At 47.3% G+C, this 19,638-nt stretch overlaps 1 protein-coding gene across 1 annotated transcript in view; it reads left to right on the forward strand.

Moving 5' to 3' along the window:
* Positions 1-18,473, forward strand: part of CLCN5 (chloride voltage-gated channel 5) — a 44,998-nt gene extending 26,525 nt beyond the window's left edge. The window contains exons 3-13 of the mRNA XM_060249000.1: positions 7,603-7,754; positions 8,251-8,350; positions 8,593-8,783; positions 9,006-9,128; positions 9,903-10,109; positions 10,701-10,781; positions 11,232-11,774; positions 12,533-12,719; positions 14,970-15,368; positions 16,726-16,942; positions 18,069-18,473. Of these exons, the coding sequence (XP_060104983.1) occupies positions 7,603-7,754; positions 8,251-8,350; positions 8,593-8,783; positions 9,006-9,128; positions 9,903-10,109; positions 10,701-10,781; positions 11,232-11,774; positions 12,533-12,719; positions 14,970-15,368; positions 16,726-16,942; positions 18,069-18,159 (2,291 nt within the window). The 3' untranslated portion in view covers positions 18,160-18,473. The remainder of the gene's footprint in view (positions 1-7,602; positions 7,755-8,250; positions 8,351-8,592; positions 8,784-9,005; positions 9,129-9,902; positions 10,110-10,700; positions 10,782-11,231; positions 11,775-12,532; positions 12,720-14,969; positions 15,369-16,725; positions 16,943-18,068) is intronic.
* Positions 18,474-19,638: the final 1,165 nt, after the last annotated feature.

Here is a 19,638-nt window from a genome sequence, read left to right on the forward strand (position 1 = left end):
CCTCTATTTCGATGGCCGGTGGAAAGTTCGCCATACAGGGCAATCTTGGGAAGGCGGTGGTTTTCCATCCTGCAGATATGCCCTGCCCAGCGCAGCTGCATCTTCAACAGCAATGCCTCGATGCTTGTAACCTCCGCCCACTTGAGAACTTCAGTGTTGGTCACAAAGTCACTTCAATGGATGTTGAGGATGGTGCGAAGGCAGCGCTGATGAAAGCACTCAAGGAGTCACAGGTGATGACGGTATAAAACCCACGATTCGGAGCCGTAGATGAGGGTTGTCATCACAACCGCTTTGTAAACATTGATCTTTGTGCCTTTTTTCAGATGCTTGTTGCTCCACACCTTTTTATGCAGTCGGCCAAATGCACAGTTTGCCTTTGCCAGTCTATTGTCAATCTCTTTGTCGATCTTGGCGTCTGAGGAGATGATGCACCCCAGGTAGCTGAACTGCTGGACTGTCTTCAAAACTGATTCACCCACAGTGATGCAAGGAGGGTGATAATCTTCCTGGGGTGCAGGCTGGTGGAGAACTTCTGTCTTCTTCAGACTAACTTCTAGGCCGAATAGCTTGGCAGCCTCTGCAAAGCAGGACGTCATATGCTGCAGAGCTGATACCGAGTGGGAGACAAGTGCAACATCATCAGCAAACAGTAGCTCTCGGATAAGTTTTTCCATTGTCTTGGAGTGGGCCTTTAGTTGCCTCAGGTTGAACAGGCTGCCATCAGTGCGATAGCGGATGTAGACACCATCGTCGTCATCTAAATCTACTGCGGCTCTTTGAAGCATCATGCTAAAGAAGATCGTAAAAAGAGTTGGTGTGAGAACACAGCCTTGCTTTACACCTGTGCCTATTGGGAAGGGCTGCGAGAGATCGTTGCAATGTCTAACTTGGCCTCGCTAGTCTTCATGTAGCTGGATGACCATACTGAGGAACCTTGGGGGACATCCTAAACGTTCCAAGATTTGCCACAGGCCGTTCCTGCTAACGGTATCAAAAGCTTTGGTAAGGTCGACAAAAGTCACATATAGACCCTTGTTCTGTTCCCTGCATTTCTCTTGGAGCTGCCTGAGAACAAATACCATGTCGGTGGTGCTCCTGTTAGCTCTGAAGCCACACTGGCTCTCTGGGAGGAGTTCTTCTGCAATGGTGGGCACCAGTCTGTTCAGGAGTATTCTAGCAAGGATTTTGCCTGCGATGGAGAGCAGGGTTATCCCCCGGTAGTTGGAGCAATCTGACTTTTCCCCTTTGTTCTTATGTAGAGTAATGATGATTGCATCGCGAAAGTCCTGTGGTAGTTTGCCTTGTTCCCAGCAGGTGACAAGTACTTTGTGAAGTGTGCTATGTAGTACTATGCCCCCATGCTTCCAGATCTCTGGTGGGATTCCATCAACTCCCGCTGCCTTGCCACTTTTCAGTTGCTTGATGGCTTTAACAGTCTCTTCTAGGGTGGGGATCTCATCCAACTCTGTTTTCACTGGTTGAAGTGGGGTGAGGTGGATTGCTGAATCTTGAACTACGCAATTGGCACTGAAAAGAACCTGAAAATACTCCGACCACCGGTTCAGTATGGATGACTTGGCTGTCTGCACTACGCAAGGGACTCTGAGCCTGATATGATGGACCATATACTGCCTTCAGGGCTTCGTAGAACCCTCTTAAATCACCAGTGTCTGCACACAGCTGGGTTCTCTCTGCAAGCTTGGTCCACCACTCGTTCTGAATGTCTTGAAGCTTGCGCTGGAGGTTGCTACATACAGCGCGAAAGGTTGCTTTTTTCCCGGGACAGGAGGGCTGAGCAAGATGTGCTTGGTAGGCAGATCTCTTTTTCACCAGTAATTCTTGGATCTCTTGATTGTTCTCGTCAAACCAGTCCTTGTTCTTCCTTGTGGAGAACCCGAGGACTTCTTCAGAGGTCAACAGGATGGTAGTTTTTAGGTGTTCCCAGAGTGCTTCTGGAGAAGGATCTGTGAGGCAACTGGGGTCCTCAATTCTTGTCTGGAGTTTTGCCTGGAAGGCAGCTTTAACTTCAGCTGACTGAAGGCTGCCAACCTGAAACTTCCTCCGGGGGATACCGCCTCTCCTGGGTATAGATTTAAAGTGAAGATGGAGATTGCAGCGTACAAGACGATGATCCATATGACATTCTGCACTGGGCATGACTCGGGTGTGTAAGACATCATCCAGGTTGTCTTCAGACTGTTCTTCTGCTGGAAGATAGTGTTGGTAATGGTGAGCTGGTGCTCCGTGCAGAATTCTAGCAGGAGGCGCCCGTTATCATTGCAGTTGCCAATGCCGTGTTTGCCAAGTACTCCTTTCCAGGCTTCCGAGTCTTTACCTACTCTGGCATTGAAGTCGCCAAGGATGATCACCTTGTCCTCTGTAGGGGTCTTCCGTACGAGGTAGCGTAGATCAGCATAGAACTTGTTCTTTTCTGCAGAATCTGCTTGAAGGGTTGGGGCATACACACTGAAGAGTGTTGCATGCTGCTTGTTTTGAAGTGGGAGGCGCATAGACATGATGTGATCTGAGTGACCTGTTGGCAGGTGTTCGAGTTTAGAGGCAATGGAATTCCTGACCATGAAGCCAATGCCAGAAAGGCGGCTCTCAGCCTTTGACTTGCCCGACCAGTAGAGGGTATAGCCAGCACCGTGTTCCTGAAGATTACCTTCCTCAGGGAAACGGACCTCACTCAGAGCTGCTATGTCGATATTCAACCTGAGAAGTTCATGGGCAAGTAGAGCAGAGCGTTGTTCAGGGCGACCACTGTCTACTGTGTCAAGCATGGTTCTGATATTCCAACACGCAAGCTTTAGTCTTTGCACACTTTGTGAGGCAGATGCATGCCTTTTCTTTGTTGTTATTTTTCGACCGCAAGTAAGGATGCCCGTTGACCGCGGCTAGCCAACTGGGGGTGGGGGGAGGAGACGAGCTTTATTTAGGCTACCTTTTCTAGGCCCCTCTCCATACGTAGCAAGCTGTGCTGTCCCTAAATAAGGCTGCTTGGTCGTTCAGGGTGCTGCCGAAAAATGCTTTTGTCTCCGGGTCAGCATCAGGCGACCAATACCCTGAACCACCTACATGCAGGATCGGGACTGCGGCTTCCAGAGCATCTTCCACCTGCCGTTTCGCCCCTTGCCCATCGCTGCAGGACTTGGTATGTTGTGGGTTGTGGATGTAGATACCCTTCAGGCCTGCGCAGAGGAATTTTTAGGTGAGGCACAGTGTGCGCAGTACTGGCTCCACCCTTTCACCATGGGGTCATCTGCCATGGCCCAGTTAGCCGGGACGCCAGCAGCGAGTCCTCCAGATGGTAGATGTCACATTAACGAGCTCTGTCTGCCCGGGCTTGATGTTAGAGTTTTCCTTCTCTTGGCTGGCGAGGTTGGTGAGCCCAGCCTGCCCATCCGGTTATACATTCGGTCGCACCATGATGTGGCAAATTCTGTGAAAACGGGGGGGGGGGGGGGGGGACCAGCGAGAAGGTGTTGGCATGGATGCAGTAATGTAGGAGAGGCCATTGCAATGACCATCTGCCATACATAGCCAGACAGTGATCATTCAGTGTTCACTACACCGGGAAAGGAGAGGCGATGTATTGCGCGTGCACTCCCAGGGGGGGCAGGACACCCAGAGGGAGCCCACCCCCAAAGTCTTTCCACAGCCTGATAAATGGCTTCTTCAAGTAAACACAGAGATGGGTGAAAACTTTTCAACTCAGCGTTCAACTCCAAATGGTGCAGAGAAAGTAAGAAACTGCTTATTGCAGGACTCCTCACGATTTCGATAGTAAACATGTCATCAGCCTCCTCCTTCTGACTTTGTAGGCAGCAGCTGAAGAGAGCATGCAGTAATCCATGTTAAAGAAATCAAGCTAAGGCTCCACACAAAGTTGGGCGAAGGAGGCTGATGAAGTGTTTACTATCGAAATCGTGAGGAGTCCTGCAATAAGCGGTTCCTTACTTTCTCCGCACCATTTGGAGTTGAACGCTGCGTTGAAAAGTTTTCACCCACCTCTGTGTTTACTTGAAGAAGCCATTTATCAGGCTGTGGAACGACTTTGTGGGGACATTTCATATATTGTATACTCAGTGTTCTGTACTACTTGTTCTTTTCAGTTTTGCACAAAATATATTTGCTCATGGTTTACGTGGAGGTTACGTTGTTTCCGATGGTTTTCTTATATGTTTTACTCAATACACCGGCTCCAGTTGTGTTGATTATTACTGCTAAGAACTTGTGGCTGACCCAAGGTCACACCAACAGTTGCACATGGAAGCGTGGGGAATCAAACCCAGTTCTCCCAGATTAGAGTCCACGCCTTAACCACTACACCTAACTGGTTGGCCACACAAACAAAATGCTGGACTAGATGGACTACTGGTCTAATCCAGCAGAGCTCTTCTTTTGTTCTTAAGATTTCCCAGTTCCTGGTTGAATACACTAACCGCTACACTCCCTAATTTCTGATGGCGAGTGTTTGCAATGAACAAAATAAAAATTGTGCCTCTTTTTCATCCTTCTTGGCCATGAATTATAGTCCCTAATGATACAAGCAGCTGAACAGTGCTGAGTATTTAGATAGGCCTTCTCTTAAGGGCCCACAGCACTTTGCATATATTGTGCTGGAACTTCTTAACAGCAGCCCTGCAAGATAGACTAGTATTATCTGCACTACATTACTGAAGCTGATAAAAGTGGCTGAGATCTGAAGTTGAAGATTGCAGCTTACGCTCCTAACTATTATGCTGTGCTGCTGTTTAACTTTCTCTGAGGTCTTATCCAAAAGTATCTGGGTTCTTAGAAGCGCCACTAATTCAGGAGGGGAAAAAATGTGGAGTGTGAGCAATACTTTCCACTGGGCCAATTCATGTTTAAAAATAATGGATGTGAATTTTCAGACTTCACAGAGCTGTTCTTTTGACATAAGTATCCAGAGCAAAAGTAAGATAACACGAATGGGCTGTACACATCTGTGTCAGCCCACAGAAGAGCAGCTGTTATCATCAAAGGGTAGGGAAGAGAATCCAGCCAGGGAGTGTACATATAAGAGACTTCATCGCAAGGCAGGCCTCTTTTCATCTCTTGAGCTCAAGGTCCTGTTTTGAATGTTTGCTTTCAGCACTAACCTCTGAAGCTTTACTCAGTGGGACTTGGAAGTCAGTGTCTTTTTTTTTTTTTTTTTTTGGTATTTTGTGTGTGTGTTTCTGTCTGCACCTGGAAGTCATGGTGACCTCTGGTGACTGACTCCTACTAGGGGCCTGGAGGATATTCAGAGAGGTGGCTAAATAAAGCCTGTCCCTGTCCTCCCAACAGCTGGTATTCCAAGGAGGTCTCCCATCTAGCCAGAGTCGACCCTGCTTAGCTTCTGAGATCTGATGAGATCAGTGTCTGTTGACAGGAACAGAATGAGAGAAGAAGAGCTGAAAGCCCCCTTGCATGTTTGCTTTCTCTCTGCCCTCCTGTCCTGAAGGGGGAGATGCCACTGCTGCTTCCTTCTCATAACTGGAATTCTCCTTCTTCCACAAGAGGGCAGTTTCTGATCAGCTTGTCTCAAGCAGCTGCCAGCGGTTGAGCATAGACATGCTCTGAGCCCTGTCTGTCTAGCAGCAGTGCTGAGTGGAAGGGAAGGTAACACCGCACAGCTAGTGTCTTGGTGAGGGAAAGAAGGCAGCTGCAGCAGCACCCTCACCCTGTGCCAGACCCTCTTCTCCATCCCCAGAGATGTTGTCCTATTGAAAAGAAGGGAAAGCAGCTGCCAGCTCCAAGGAAGCAACTTGCAGGGGTAGCTGCTGGGACTGTGTTGCCCTGGGGAGACCCTGACCAATTCTACATTTAGCACTTCCCTCCCTTCTGTGTGGGGCTCCTGAAGGTGGCTGTTTTTTTCCAGACCCTGCATTGCCATCTCTGAAGCGGGGCTACATGTTCCTTGCTTGCTCCCTGCCCCACACAAACTCAAGAGCCAGGAACGAGACCAGCTAGTGCAGAATCAGTCCCTGTCTCTGGGCCCAGAAGACAGGTGGGGTGGGACAGCTTTCTCTGCGCTGCTAACCACTTGCCATGAACTAGTGCATTGTCCTTGGAGGCAGGCAGCCAGCTTCTGCCAGGCTCTGCATTGCTCAAGGGCAAGGGAGGCTGTTTGCCAGGTCCTCCTAGGGAGGCATGTGCCTTCATTCCAGCATAAGGATTAGAGAAACACTCTTTAAATTGTATTTGCAAGTTTCAGAAGCCGTGTCTGGGAGGCTCCAAACCATAATAGATTGCAAAAGGAAGGAAGGAAAGTGGGCAGGCAAGCCTGGTTAGTGCAGGAATGTGAGGCAAGAGGGACTGGATTTCAAGAGGTCAAGAGAGATAGTTTCTCTCACTCATGTGCTGTTTTGGGCGGAGGGGAGTAACTCCCAGACACCACTTGGAGAACTGACGTGGTCACCATCAACAGAGAACCCCATGGCTCTGTTGACCTGCCAAAGCAAAAGTTGCTCAAGCAGATGTTTAGAGCTCAGCAGCCATTTTATTCTTTTTGGCCTACCTGTCACTTTAAAGGGTGAAGCCGCTTAACGATTAACTCAGCCCAGTCACCTGCTTGGGGAAACGACTTTGCACTTTCCGGACGCTGTGTTCTCTTCTGTGGAATTACAAGGAGGTTTTCCAGGCTGCCTTGCAGCAGCAGCAGCAGATCAGAGGGTTCTCAGCAGCAGAATTTTGTTACCCCAATGGAAAAGCAGCAGCCCAGCTCTCCCAGGCTTAATGGTCTCCAAGTGTCTGCTGATGGTGGAACTTTTCATCCAGGTCTGTCGTGGAGGAGGCTTCTCACTGTGTTGCTTGGTCTGGCTGATGGGCAAGGCATCACGCCGGTGAGGGGTGGAGTGGATTTTCTGTGGCCAGCTGGCATTCATTCCAGAGGTGTGCAAAGGTATGGATTAGATCCAAACTTAGTGGGACATGTGCCCTGTCATCTGCTCCAGAGCAGGATCAAGGGCTCGGCATGGACTGTCTGCCAGCTTGACAGAAAGACCTCTGCCGGGAAATCTGCCTGCCTCTTCAGGGTCTGCTTCCTCCACTTTGACTCTTTCTTAGATAATATCTCCCTCTCCTGAAGCTTATGCTACCCTCCAGGACCCTGACTTAGCATCGGCTGTCTGTTTGACAGATGACCATGCGGCATTAAGATCCACCACCAGTGGCCAGCCAGTTATAGTGGAGATGCCGCAGGGGCTTAGAGAGGCTCAGCAGTTGCTAGATTCCATAGCTGAAGACCACTGCTACTAGGAAGGAGGAATCCCACATACAAAACTGTTAGCTCCACTCCCAGCCCTCAGTCTCTCATGGAGGATAGGCCTATTGTTAGTTCTTGATATGATAGTTTAAAATGGAACCTCCATATGCAGAAGCAGGCTATCTTTTAATTACTAGGGATTGTCAGTGCTGCTTGTGGGCTTCTGAGGCCACCAGGCTGGCTGCAGGTGGAGTGCTGGAAATACTTTGCTCTGACCTTTCCAGGCAAACCTAACAGTCCACCACTTTTCAGCCTTCCCTCCAAGCCTTAAGCAAGTCCTAATATCATCACTCAAGAGTTCTTCTTATCCTCTGTCTGCTTTGCAGGCTTCTCCTCATATAATGGAGGCGGGATGAACGGCTCAAGCAAGATGATGGATTTTCTGGAAGAGCCACTCCCTGGCGTGGGGACCTATGAAGACTTCAACACGATAGACTGGGTGCGCGAAAAGTCTCGGGACCGCGACAGGCATCGAGAGGTCAGTTGTGGCTTTGCTGGGTGACTGGAACTGCTTCTTTCCCCATCTCTCTAAATATTTCCTTTCTCTAGGCATCAGGGTGGGTTTGTTTGCAGGGAAATTTTCTGAGAAATCCATTTGCAGCAAAACTGGAAGTGACACAGGAGATCTGACCTCACGATGTCTCCCACCTCCTCCTCCTTTAAAAAAAACACAAAAAGCTTCTGAGCAGCTTCCTGTGGCTCCTGATTTGACTGGGAATGTGGTGCAGGGAGATGGTGTGTCTAAGCCTCTCCACTGGGCTAAATCTTCCTTGAGTGTGCAGTTGCATATTAGCTAAGAGTGGGGTTGGTTTGTTGCATCTGCTGTTTTATCAAAGCCTTGCACAAATGGTGGGATGGGAGGGAGGTGGGGTGGGGTGGGTGGGATCTTAAGCAATGGATCTTAAGCAGTCTTCTCTTGCCTACAGCCTGCTAAACACACAGCTTCTCTCTCTTTCTTAAATCTCCTTTCCCAGATCACCAATAAAAGTAAAGAGTCCACCTGGGCCCTGATCCATAGTGTCAGTGATGCTTTCTCAGGATGGCTGTTGATGCTGCTCATAGGCTTGTTGGCAGGTGAGATGGCAAAACTTAGTGGACAATGCCTGCTCTTCCATTTTGCTGTTTTGCCCATTCACACTGTGACTTCCAGTCCTTTGAAATGAAAAGCAAATGCAGAGGAATCCCCCAAAGGCTCTACACCTCCCTATTGGTGGCGGTGGAGTCTGGAGAGAGCCAAGTCCATTCAGTTCCTGCTTGGCTCTCTTGGCTGCATGCTGTCCTCTCATCTGTGCTAAACTTCTGGTTTTCATTTGTAGGGGCGATAGCAGGTTTGATTGACATCTCTGCCCACTGGATGACAGACCTGAAGGAAGGCGTGTGCCTGCAGGGCTTCTGGTACAACCACGAGCACTGCTGCTGGACTTCTCAGGAAACCACTTTTCAGGACAGAGACAAATGTCCAGAATGGAGGACCTGGGCACAGCTTCTGACTGGCAACCAAGGAGGGGTTTGTATTGGGAATGGGGGCATCCTGGTTGGGGGCACTGGTGGTGTACCTCTGAATACATACCTATGTGTTTAGTCTTGTTGCACCCAAAATACATGTGCCCTGCTTGACCAAAGCAAGGCAGAAGCAGAGGGGGGCAATGCCATTGCAACTCTGTGAATCATCTTCTTCCTTGTATGGCAGAAGCCTGACAAGGGACTCTTCTTTGTCTCTGCCTTTCAGGAGGCCCTTGCTTATGTCCTCAACTATTTCATGTACGTCCTCTGGGCACTGCTGTTCTCCCTGCTTGCTGTGCTGCTAGTCAGAGGCTTTGCTCCATATGCTTGTGGCTCAGGAATTCCAGAGGTAAGTCTGGCTTGTAGGTTTTCACCAGTGAGTTTCTTTCTTGGGCTGCATTTGATGAACAACTGCAGCGCGGGATTAGGTATCCCTCAAGGGCTCATCCAGGAAGGTGAACCTCCCTTCTGTGCTGCTCGCAGACATGACCTCCTTTCCAGACATGCCCAGATTATTCTCTTGAATCTAGCACAGGAAGTATATGTTCCGGACAAGGCACCCTGGGAAAGGTGGAAAGAGCAAACCAGTTCAAAGAAGAGGTGTTTGGACTTATCTGAAAAGTGGATCTTTTTTTCTCATTGCCTCCTGGTTTTCAATTCCTCTACTCAGTGAGTTCAGTAAGAGTAAAGTGCAAGAAATAGTATGAATTGCCTGAAAGGCTCTAGGCCAGGCCAGGGTTGACCTCAGCTTATCCACCTTAAAATGGGGGCCTTCAGGACAGACACAAAGCATGAGCTAGTGTGGTGTAGTGGTTAGAGAGTCAGACTAGAATTTGGGAGGCCCAGATTTGAATCCATGCTCTACCATGGAGGCTGGCTGAGTGACCTTGAGCTGATTGCACATTCTCAGCCTAACCTACCTCAAAGGGTTGATGTGAGGATAAAATGGAGGAGAGGGGAACAAGGTAAACCATTTTGGGTCTGCAATGGGATATATATGAAGTAAATAAACACAAAGCAGGTTTCTTCTCCTGTCTATTGAGCATGTTTCCAGCTATGTGAGTACACTTGGTGCAGACTTCTGCTGTGTTTGTGCTGCAGACCTTCTGTGTTTGCCTTCCAGATCAAAACTATCTTGAGTGGCTTCATCATTCGAGGCTACCTGGGCAAATGGACGTTGCTCATCAAAACCATGACCCTGGTGCTGGCTGTTTCCTCGGGTCTGAGCTTGGGAAAGGAAGGGCCTCTGGTGCACGTTGCTTGCTGCTGTGGGAACATCCTTTGCCATCTTTTCATCAAGTATAGAAAGAACGAGGCCAAGCGCCGAGAGGTAAATCCGGGGCTGCTGGAAGCGCTCTCTGGTCCTGGAGGGCTGCAAAGTGTTTCTTGGAAGGGTAGATCAAGATGACTTCCTGAATGGTTTCCAAATGAAGTGTTTGTAGTTCCAGAGCAGGCTGAGCTACCCTAGTGGGACTGCTGCTCAGTGAGGGACGGTAGCTCAGTGGTAGAGCATCTGCTTGGTAAGCAGAAGGTCCCAGGTTCAATCCCTGGCATCTCCAAAAAAGGGTCCAGGCAAATTGGTGTGAAAAATCTCAGCTTGAGACCCTGGAGAGCCGCTGCCAGTCTGAGTAGACAATACTGACTTTGATGGACCAAGGGTCTGATTCAGTATAAGGCAGCTTCATATGTTCATATGCTGCACTTGGCCTCTCTCCTGCTCCTGGAGTCTGTTTCTAACACACTCTATGAGTGTGTTGCAGCTATAATACCAAAAATTTGCAGAGTTACCTTCTTAATGCCAGAAAGTTCTTTTTCAGAGATAAGGCGGGATGTATATGTGTGGGCATAGTAGTACTCATCCTGTGTTAGTACCTTGGATGTGCTTCAGCATAAAGTATACCACAGATCTCTCTCCTCCTAGGTCTTATCAGCTGCTGTAGCTGCTGGTGTATCTGTGGCATTCGGTGCCCCCATTGGTGGAGTGCTCTTCAGTCTAGAAGAGGTTAGTGTGAATTGGGAGGTTGCTTTTGACCAGCTCCTTCAGTGCCTGGCAAGCTCACTTAGCTGGCCCAAAGGGAAGGCATGGTCTCTTCTCCCTGGGGCTCCTAACCCATGTGAAAGCTCTGTTGCTTCCGCTGGATCAGTGCCTTGCATGCTGTCTTCAGTGTTTAGAGCAGCTCTGCTTGCTGGCTGTGTGGAGCTTTCATAGGAATGACCATGCTCCTTTGGAAGTTCTGGGCATGTGGTCCTGAGGGTTGGAGCCGGTTGCCGACTGTGTGCATCCTGCAGTTTGTACCACATGAGAGCATTCACAAACCCAGATTTCTAGCTGCTACAGCTGTGAAGACTACAAACTCACTGTATGGAAGACAAAGTGATATTAAGCCAAGTAATTCAAACCAGGTCTCTGGTATGCAACCAGTAGAACCAACTCTGTTCCTCTCTGTCCCAGGTCAGCTACTATTTCCCTCTCAAGACACTGTGGCGGTCCTTCTTTGCTGCCCTGGTGGCAGCCTTCACCTTGCGCTCCATCAACCCCTTTGGCAACAGCCGCCTTGTCCTCTTCTACGTGGAGTTCCACACCCCTTGGCATCTGCTGGAGCTGGTGCCCTTCATCCTCTTGGGGATCTTTGGTGGCCTCTGGGGGGCCTTCTTCATCCGCAGCAACATAGCCTGGTGCAGGAGGCGCAAGACCACCAAGCTGGGCAAGTACCCCGTGACGGAGGTGATTGTGGTGACAGCCATCACAGCCATCCTGGCCTTCCCCAATGAGTACACTCGGATGAGCACCAGCGAGCTGATCTCTGAGCTCTTCAATGACTGTGGCCTTCTGGACTCCTCCCAGCTCTGTGAATACATCAATGATTTCAACAGCACCAAAGGAGATGATCTGCCTGATAGGGCTGCAGGGCCAGGAGTCCATAGGGCCATGTGGCTGCTGTCTTTGGCTCTCATCTTCAAAGTCTTCATTACTATATTCACTTTTGGAATGAAGGTAAGAAGGATATGCACTCAAGTGTATATATCTAGTTAATAACCTTTTCGAGTGTTATACATGCAATACAGTTCAAAAACTCAAGGCCTTTCTCAGGCGTGCAGTCAAAGATGAGATACCTAAAGGGGAAAAGGGTGGGAGAAATGGCAAAAGTGAGAGATCAGCTTGAAAGGCTGTGTTTTTATCCGGTGTGCGTTAAATATAACAAACCAAAGATGCTTGAGTGTTCCTTTGGCAGGAAACAGCAATGGGAGAAATGCTGCAGTCAGGGAATGGAGAATGTAAAATTGGGTTTGCAGGGTGCACTGTGGTGGCAGAGGCACAAAGCAGGTGGAGGAGAGAAAGTAGAGTAGGGAAGTGGGAACAAGGAGGACACAGGAATAGAACCAAGGCATTCCTTTTTTGGTTAAAAGCCATAGTGATAGCATGCATGCTCATATTGTGAAGTGTCGTAACTATCTGTGTGCAGTTTCTTATTTGGAAGTGATCATCCTCTTCCATGAAACCCCAGATCTTGGAGCAGGGGTATGTGAGAGCTTTTACTGTCTGCAGTCCACCTTATGTAGTTCTGTGCAGTGACTTTAAAGTCTTTGCGGAAAGAGCTATCCATTAGTTCTCCTGCTCCATCTGTAGAACAGATCCAAAGTTTGTTTCCTGTAGATCTGATGCCTGCCTGCCCCAGGTGGAAAAAAACTACCTTCCTGTAGATTGAGGGCTTCATGAACGAATAGCAACAAGTGAGTCTGTTTCTCATGCAGGTGCCTTCAGGACTCTTCATCCCTAGCATGGCTGTTGGGGCCATTGCGGGCCGGCTTCTGGGAGTGGGGATGGAGCAGCTGGCTTACTATCACCATGACTGGGGCATCTTCCACAACTGGTGCAGCCAGGGGGCTGACTGCATCACTCCTGGCCTTTATGCAATGGTGGGAGCTGCTGCCTGCCTAGGTGAGTGTTGAGCAAGTTAACTGCAAGGGCATGGAGGCCAAGGTTGGGAGACTGGTGCTTTGGCCCACCTCTTTGGTGACTTTGGAATATGAGCGAAAGCTCCTGTGTTCCACAGCTGGAGAAAAGCCTGGATGGATTTGCTTCCATTTGTAGGGCAGAGAGTCCCAAGGAAGGAGTTTCTAGTCTTCCCTGGGTCATAAATTTGTTATTTATTCCATGCTACTGCATTTGGGCACCAGACATTTTAAAAGTATTCTTTCAGCCCAACTGCATGTAATGCTGGGAGTTCAGTGAACAAAGCTCTCAGTTATTTTTCTTCCTGAATAGCAGTCACTTGGGGCACTATGTGAAGCATGGGTGGGGGTGGGTTGGTGGGTGGGATATGTGATTTTGACATATCCATGCAATTTTCTGTCCTGAAGCAGCTCTGGTGGTGCTTTTTGACATTTGGGGGTAAATTTAAAAGGTGTTCTGTGTGTTTGCTCTGGCAGGGCAAACAGTAGCTTCATAGTTGCTTCAGGTTGGGAAAACAGTGCAAAGATAAAGGGCTAAATTCCACCTGCTCCATGGTCCTGCTCTGAATTCAGTACCTGTGTAAATCGGTGTGCAGTTTGGCCTTTTATCTCTGCTATGGTACATACCGGTGGGAGAGGGGATACATACCAATTTTCCTTTTCTAATTGAAACATGAATTTCACTCTTGACACAGCATAATCATTCTATATGGTTTCATATGTATTTTTGGGTAATTAAGAACACCACATGCTTTTAGCATTAAGGGATAGCTGTGAAACTGTGAAGTTGTTTACTTGATCCAAAACTCACCTCTGTTAACTGGAGCACAAATCGGTGTAGAACGCCAGTTTTGATTTACCACTATAAGGTTACCTTCTCTTTTGAAGCAGCAGCCATTTTTAAAGGGCTTTTGAAGAAGTTGCTTTAAGTAACACATCATCGTCGCCCTAAGAATAGCTCTTTGTCCCCAAGAGGAAATCAAAGCTGGGGAGCAGTCACAATTTGAAAAGCTCTAGCACTCCAGCACTCTCTTGTGTGTCCTGGGATCGGCTTCGAATCCGGTCCACTTGTAAGTACTGCTTCACACACAACCCACGATTTGCGTACGGAATTCACTGCCACACTGCCACAATTCCTTCATTTATCTAAAACTTTTTTTAAAAAAAAATCCTGCACGCTCACCCCCAAAAGCTTGCAAGGCAGCTTATAAAAATAAAAACCAAACTGACCAGACAAAGCAGCAATAAACAGCAGCACAGTCACTTTCTGGGAGCCATAATCATGAGGCAGATGAAAGTTTAGAAATGTTTAAAATAAAAGCTGATTTTAAATAACCAAACTATGAACATTAGACAAATGTCTGTGAAAGCAGAATGTTTTTACCTGGTGATGGCCATGAATTGGTTATCTGCTATGATAAATGAAGCCTCCATGAGCAAAGGCAGTGTACTGATGAGTGTCCAGTGCTAGAGACATATGTGGAAAGACAGTTGCCTTCCTGGCCAGTTTGTAGGCTTCACAGAAGCTTCTTGTTGGCCGCCGTTGGGGAAGGGATGTTGATCTAGAAAGCCACTTGGTCTACTCCAGCAAGGCGCTTCATCTTAAGTGAAGAGGGCAGTGTTCTATCTGATTTCTTTTGTCTGGTTATATGCATGGAAGTTTTTGAGCCAATTATGGGTCATAATTATGGGACTTGAATCCAGTGGCATCTTTAAGACCAACAAAGTTTTATTCAGGGTATGAGCTTTTGTGTGCATGTACACTTCCTTGGATACATTGAAATGGAAGTTACGAATCTATACATATAGGTAGAGGTTGAATAGCAAATTAGCATACAGCATAATGAAGATGTTTTAACAGATGCACACAGGGATAACAAGCTAAGTTTCTATGGTCACCATTTGTTTGGATTTAATTCCGAAGGAACAACAGTGAAACAAAGAAATATGTCAAAATTGGAGATAGATGTGTCATTATAATCATTGGACAGGAGACAGCCTCCACTCCTCTGTGGGTTGCATCCAGTCGTCAAAAGTAACTGCCCAGTTTATTTTGTAAAGGCTCCCAACTTTCTGCATAGTTTAAATCAAAGCTAACATTACTGAGGATGGACCGTACTATTGCTTTTCCCACTCTGTCCTAGCAAGCTCTGCATGACTCACTGTAAAAGGAGAAAATCTGCATGCCAGAGGCCTAGAAGTGTTCCTCTTGCTCACGGCTGCTTTTGCATTGCAGGGGGAGTGACGCGCATGACTGTGTCCCTTGTGGTCATAATGTTCGAACTCACTGGGGGACTGGAGTACATTGTGCCTTTGATGGCTGCTGCCATGACCAGCAAGTGGGTGGCTGATGCCATCGGCCGGGAGGGCATCTATGATGCCCACATCCGTCTCAATGGATACCCTTTCTTGGAGGCCAAAGAGGAGTTCTCTCATAAGACTCTAGCAATGGACGTTATGAGGCCACGACGCAGTGACCCTGCACTGACTGTCCTCACACAAGATAGTATGACAGTTGAAGACATGGAGGCCATTGTCAACGAGACCACCTACAGTGGCTACCCTGTGGTGGTGTCAAGAGAGTCCCAGCGGCTGGTGGGATTTGTCCTCAGGCGTGATCTCATCATCTCTATTGGTGAGTAGGCAGAGAGAGATACTCATAAAGGTTATTGTTCTCTGGTAGGAGAGGCACAATGTTTGTGTGTGTTTTCATCTCTGTTGTGGGCTGCTGGGGTCAAGTTTCTTCCCCCAGGTAAGACCTTGGTGAGGATTTCCTTTCCTCTTCTTCCCCAAGCTGTATGGTATAGTGGTTAAGAGCAGAAGACTCTAATCTGGAGAACCATGTTTGATTCCCCACTCCTTCACATGAAGCCTGCTGGATGACCTTTATTCACCAGTGTACCAGATCAGATTCAGTGTTCTGGGGCCAGCATTCTTTCAGGACTGTCTCTCTCAATATACCCCCTGAAGGGCATTATGCTCTGGGGAGCAAAATCTTCTGGTAATTTCAAGCCCAAAAGATATCCAGCTGTCCTCTACCATGGCCAGGGCCTTTTCATCCCTGGCCCCAGCCTTGGAACTCTCTGGTTGCTGACATCCATGCCCTGTAATACTTGGGACAGTTCCACAGGGCTTGCAAGACAGAGATGTTCCTCCAGGCCTATGGTTGAGGACGGCAATAGTCTACCATCAAGCCTGGCCTCCACCTCTTCCCCCACCCCCAATCCATGGGGAAAGTATAAATTGACATCAGAGGATCACACTGTAGTACTATATTGTTGTTTCATTTAATTTGTGGTACTTTTATTTACTGAGATGTTGGTATATGTTGTACACCACCCTGAGCCCTCCAGGAGGGGCAATTTATAAATCGAATCAATCAGTTCTGTCCATACTTTCTCAGCCCCACCTACCTCACAAGTTAACTGTTGTGGAGAGGAAGGGAAGGTGATTGTAAGCCTCTTTGGGACTCCTTAAGGAAGAGAAAGTGGGGTATAGAAACCAACTCTTTAAGTCATCTTGCACCTTACCCAGTGTCATTTTGGGATGCTTTTACCATCTGTAACAGCTGCAGTCTTCAGACCTGCACATCTAAAGGGGGGAAGGGTGTTCATCAGAGGTATCTTGAGACCACAGTGTTTGCAGAGGTCTCCCATCTTGGCCTGTCTGTATGGGGTTTCATTGTTCAGAAGGATCTGGCCTGAAAGGGAGAATGCTATGCTTTGGGGCTAAGGATATAAGCATCTGTGAATTCTGCAGCAAAAGTGATTTATTTCTATAGCCTGTTATAAATTACGCAAACAGGTGTATATTTATCTTGCTCAATTTTATTTTGGGCGCTAAAGGTGGGAGAGCAGGGAAAAGAGCAGAAGGCATCACTGTGCACCTCTTCCTTGACTTCTGAAATTTCCTTCAGGACCAGCAGCATGTAAAATTCTGATTACCAGTTTCTACACAGTTCCATTCCCAACAGCTGTCTTTTCCTTCCTCAGAAAATGCCCGGAAGAAGCAAGATGGAATTGTGAGCAGCTCTGTTATTTATTTCACTGACCACTCCCCACCTCTGCCTCCCAGTTCTCCATCCACGCTCAAACTCCGGAGTATCCTTGACCTCAGTCCTTTCACTGTGACAGACCAAACGCCCATGGAAATTGTGGTGGACATTTTCCGCAAACTTGGGCTACGCCAGTGCCTGGTCACACATAATGGGTAAGGACAGCACTTTGGGTGGGGTAAGGAGCATGCTTATTGAGCAAGCTTGGGCTGGGGTGAGGAACAAGCTTATTTCTGAGCGCCTGGATGCTTTTTGGCAAGTTACATCAATGTGATGGTGCTTGTGTTTACTTTCTCTGCACTACAGCCATTAAGCATTTAGCACATGAAAGAACAAGCTACAATGACTCCTTTTCGAGTCTTAAAGAAGGGTTATCAGTCTCTGGAAGACAGTGGAATCACTAGGAGTTTATGGTCCAAGTTCATGTCCCAGTTAGCTGTATGATTTGTGCTGCTTACATTCCTAGTGAGAGCATGGTGAGGCTTGCTGGCCTCTGACCCTCTTGGGACACATCAGTTCCTTCCCCAGTTTTGCTACACTGGATGGGGAAGGGCTTTCTAAGTCTTTTAGCATGTCAAAATCACATCAGGAAAAGGAGAGATGAAATAAAAGTGGCAGTAATCACAAATATATTGGATATATAAATCATACATACAAAAAAACCTGGAAAATAAGGTTACTATACACGTTGTTTAATACGTCTGTTATTTTTAAAAGATGCTACTCTTTAAACTGGACACTAAACAATGCTACTTGTTAAACCAGGCAACAATCCACAACACTTTGCAATTGAAATAGTATTTGGAAATCAGCTCTGGTTTTAAAAAGCTGAAGTGACAGTAAATTCGTTTTACTGTGAAAGGAGTTTTAATGTACATAGCAAATCAAAACACTTCCAAAGCTTTTTCACTCAAGTGACCCCCCACACATACCACCAAGTTCCTCAGAAACTGCAGTACGATGTGTGTGGGGGATTCTCTTCAAGCATTTATGAAGAACTCTCCTTCCCCGTACTTTACTGGGGGAAGTCAACCAGTGAAACCAACTTGAAATGGCTTTGGGTTTTAGTAATGTGAATGTGTGGTTAACATGGCTCACCTTGTGTGTTCTAAACTGAAAGAAAACACAGATTCTTAGAAACACGATGCTAACACAGTCCAGTTAATTGAATTCTGAAGTCAGGGCTCTGTACCACCAAGGCAGCACTCCTGTCTGATCACAGTAGGTTGGAAAAAGGGGAAGATTCCTATGCTAACTATTTCTGTTGATGGCCTCTTTCAGAAAACTCCTGGGAATCATTACCAAAAAGGATGTATTAAAGCATATTGCACAAATGGCAAACCAGGATCCAGACTCCATATTGTTCAATTGAGCCGAAGTACAGAGGAGGGCTGTAGCACCCTTCCCTAAAGGAACTTTCTAGACGGACTCCTGCATTTTTTTTCTCTTTTTGTTGAGAATCCGGCGTTATCATCAGAGTTTACCCCAGTATGGAGCTAACAATAATCATGTTTTATTTTTTTCTACAAGATAACCAATTGCACTATATAATCTGTGGAAATTAATCTTCTCTTTAGAAGAAAAAACTTTATTATTATATAATCCTTTGAAGTTGCATTGGGGGAATACCCCATGAAGGAGTAAAAGAAACAATATAACAGAATAAAATTGTTGCTTTATTTTTAATTCCGCTCTCTCTTCTCTGGTAAATTGGGGGCAAGGGGGAGGTTTCCTAACACTCTGCAGCGATCAGAACGAAGGCTGCACCATGAAAAGAAACACTCCACCTCTCCATAATGGAAGTTGCTACTTGGAAATATCGGGGGTGGGATTCTGCAGAGTCCCACTCTTTCCTTCCACTCAGTGTCCCTTTTGTATAAGGTTTTGTGCTGATACTTTGGGTCAGAAACCCTTTGCAAGCCAATTCTGAACTGCAACAGGTTTTTCTTTGTATCTTCTGGAATTTGCACATTTAAACTGAATGAAAGCAACAAAAGTTAGTATCCCTCAACTGTAGCTTAGCTGGAGAGGGGGCTTCCCCCCACCTGTTGGACTGGCCCAGCTTTTACATACTCTGGTTTCCACCAATTATCTGGTACCTAATAGAACACCATGGCTTCAACCCCACACCACCCCCAGTTACTTTCTCCCATTGCACTGCTGCCTTTACTGTAATGACAGACAGTTCAGAACTCTTGGATCTCCTTTACAGAGTATTTTGTGTTACCTGCAAACATTAGTATTTTTCCGCTTTGCCATTTTGACCCTCCCTGCTTTCCTCATCATCATTGGAACCTCATTGAAAGATCAGGGTGCTTTTAGCAGTGGCCGCCTGGCCTGGCACTTCCTGCTTGCTCTGACCATTCTCCCCTTTGCCCGGGTCATAGCCTGTGCAAGTCTTGAAACGAGCAGCTGAGATGGAGCCTGTCTTCCGTACTTTGTTGAGGTTATAACTTCCTCCTGTTGCTCAGATGTCTAGGAGGCAGAGACTCCAACTCATTAAGTCCATGCTGTCTTGCTCTTAGTACCCCCCCTCCCCCGCTTTAATTTGCTTGGGCCACCACCACAGTAGATGCATCCGTTGAAATGTAAAAGAACCAGGGGCTGTAAACACAGGAAAGTGGCATACCCAAGCAGAAATTTTTAGGGAAGCTCCCTCATGGGTTCAGCACTACAGCAAGCTGCAAGGAAAACCCACTGAGGCACCTAGTTCTTGTCTTGGATCTTTGGTTTAATTTTACAAGATTAGCCAAGGAGGTGTTTCAGGGATTGCAATACAGGCCACTTGCAGAGTGAGATTTCATCTGCTGCTGGAGCCAGATGAAACTGTGGGGAGAATGTAGTGCAGTGG

The sequence above is a fragment of the Heteronotia binoei genome, chromosome 11 (genome assembly GCF_032191835.1).
Source record: "Heteronotia binoei isolate CCM8104 ecotype False Entrance Well chromosome 11, APGP_CSIRO_Hbin_v1, whole genome shotgun sequence".
NCBI classification, from domain to species: Eukaryota; Metazoa; Chordata; class Lepidosauria; order Squamata; family Gekkonidae; genus Heteronotia; species Heteronotia binoei.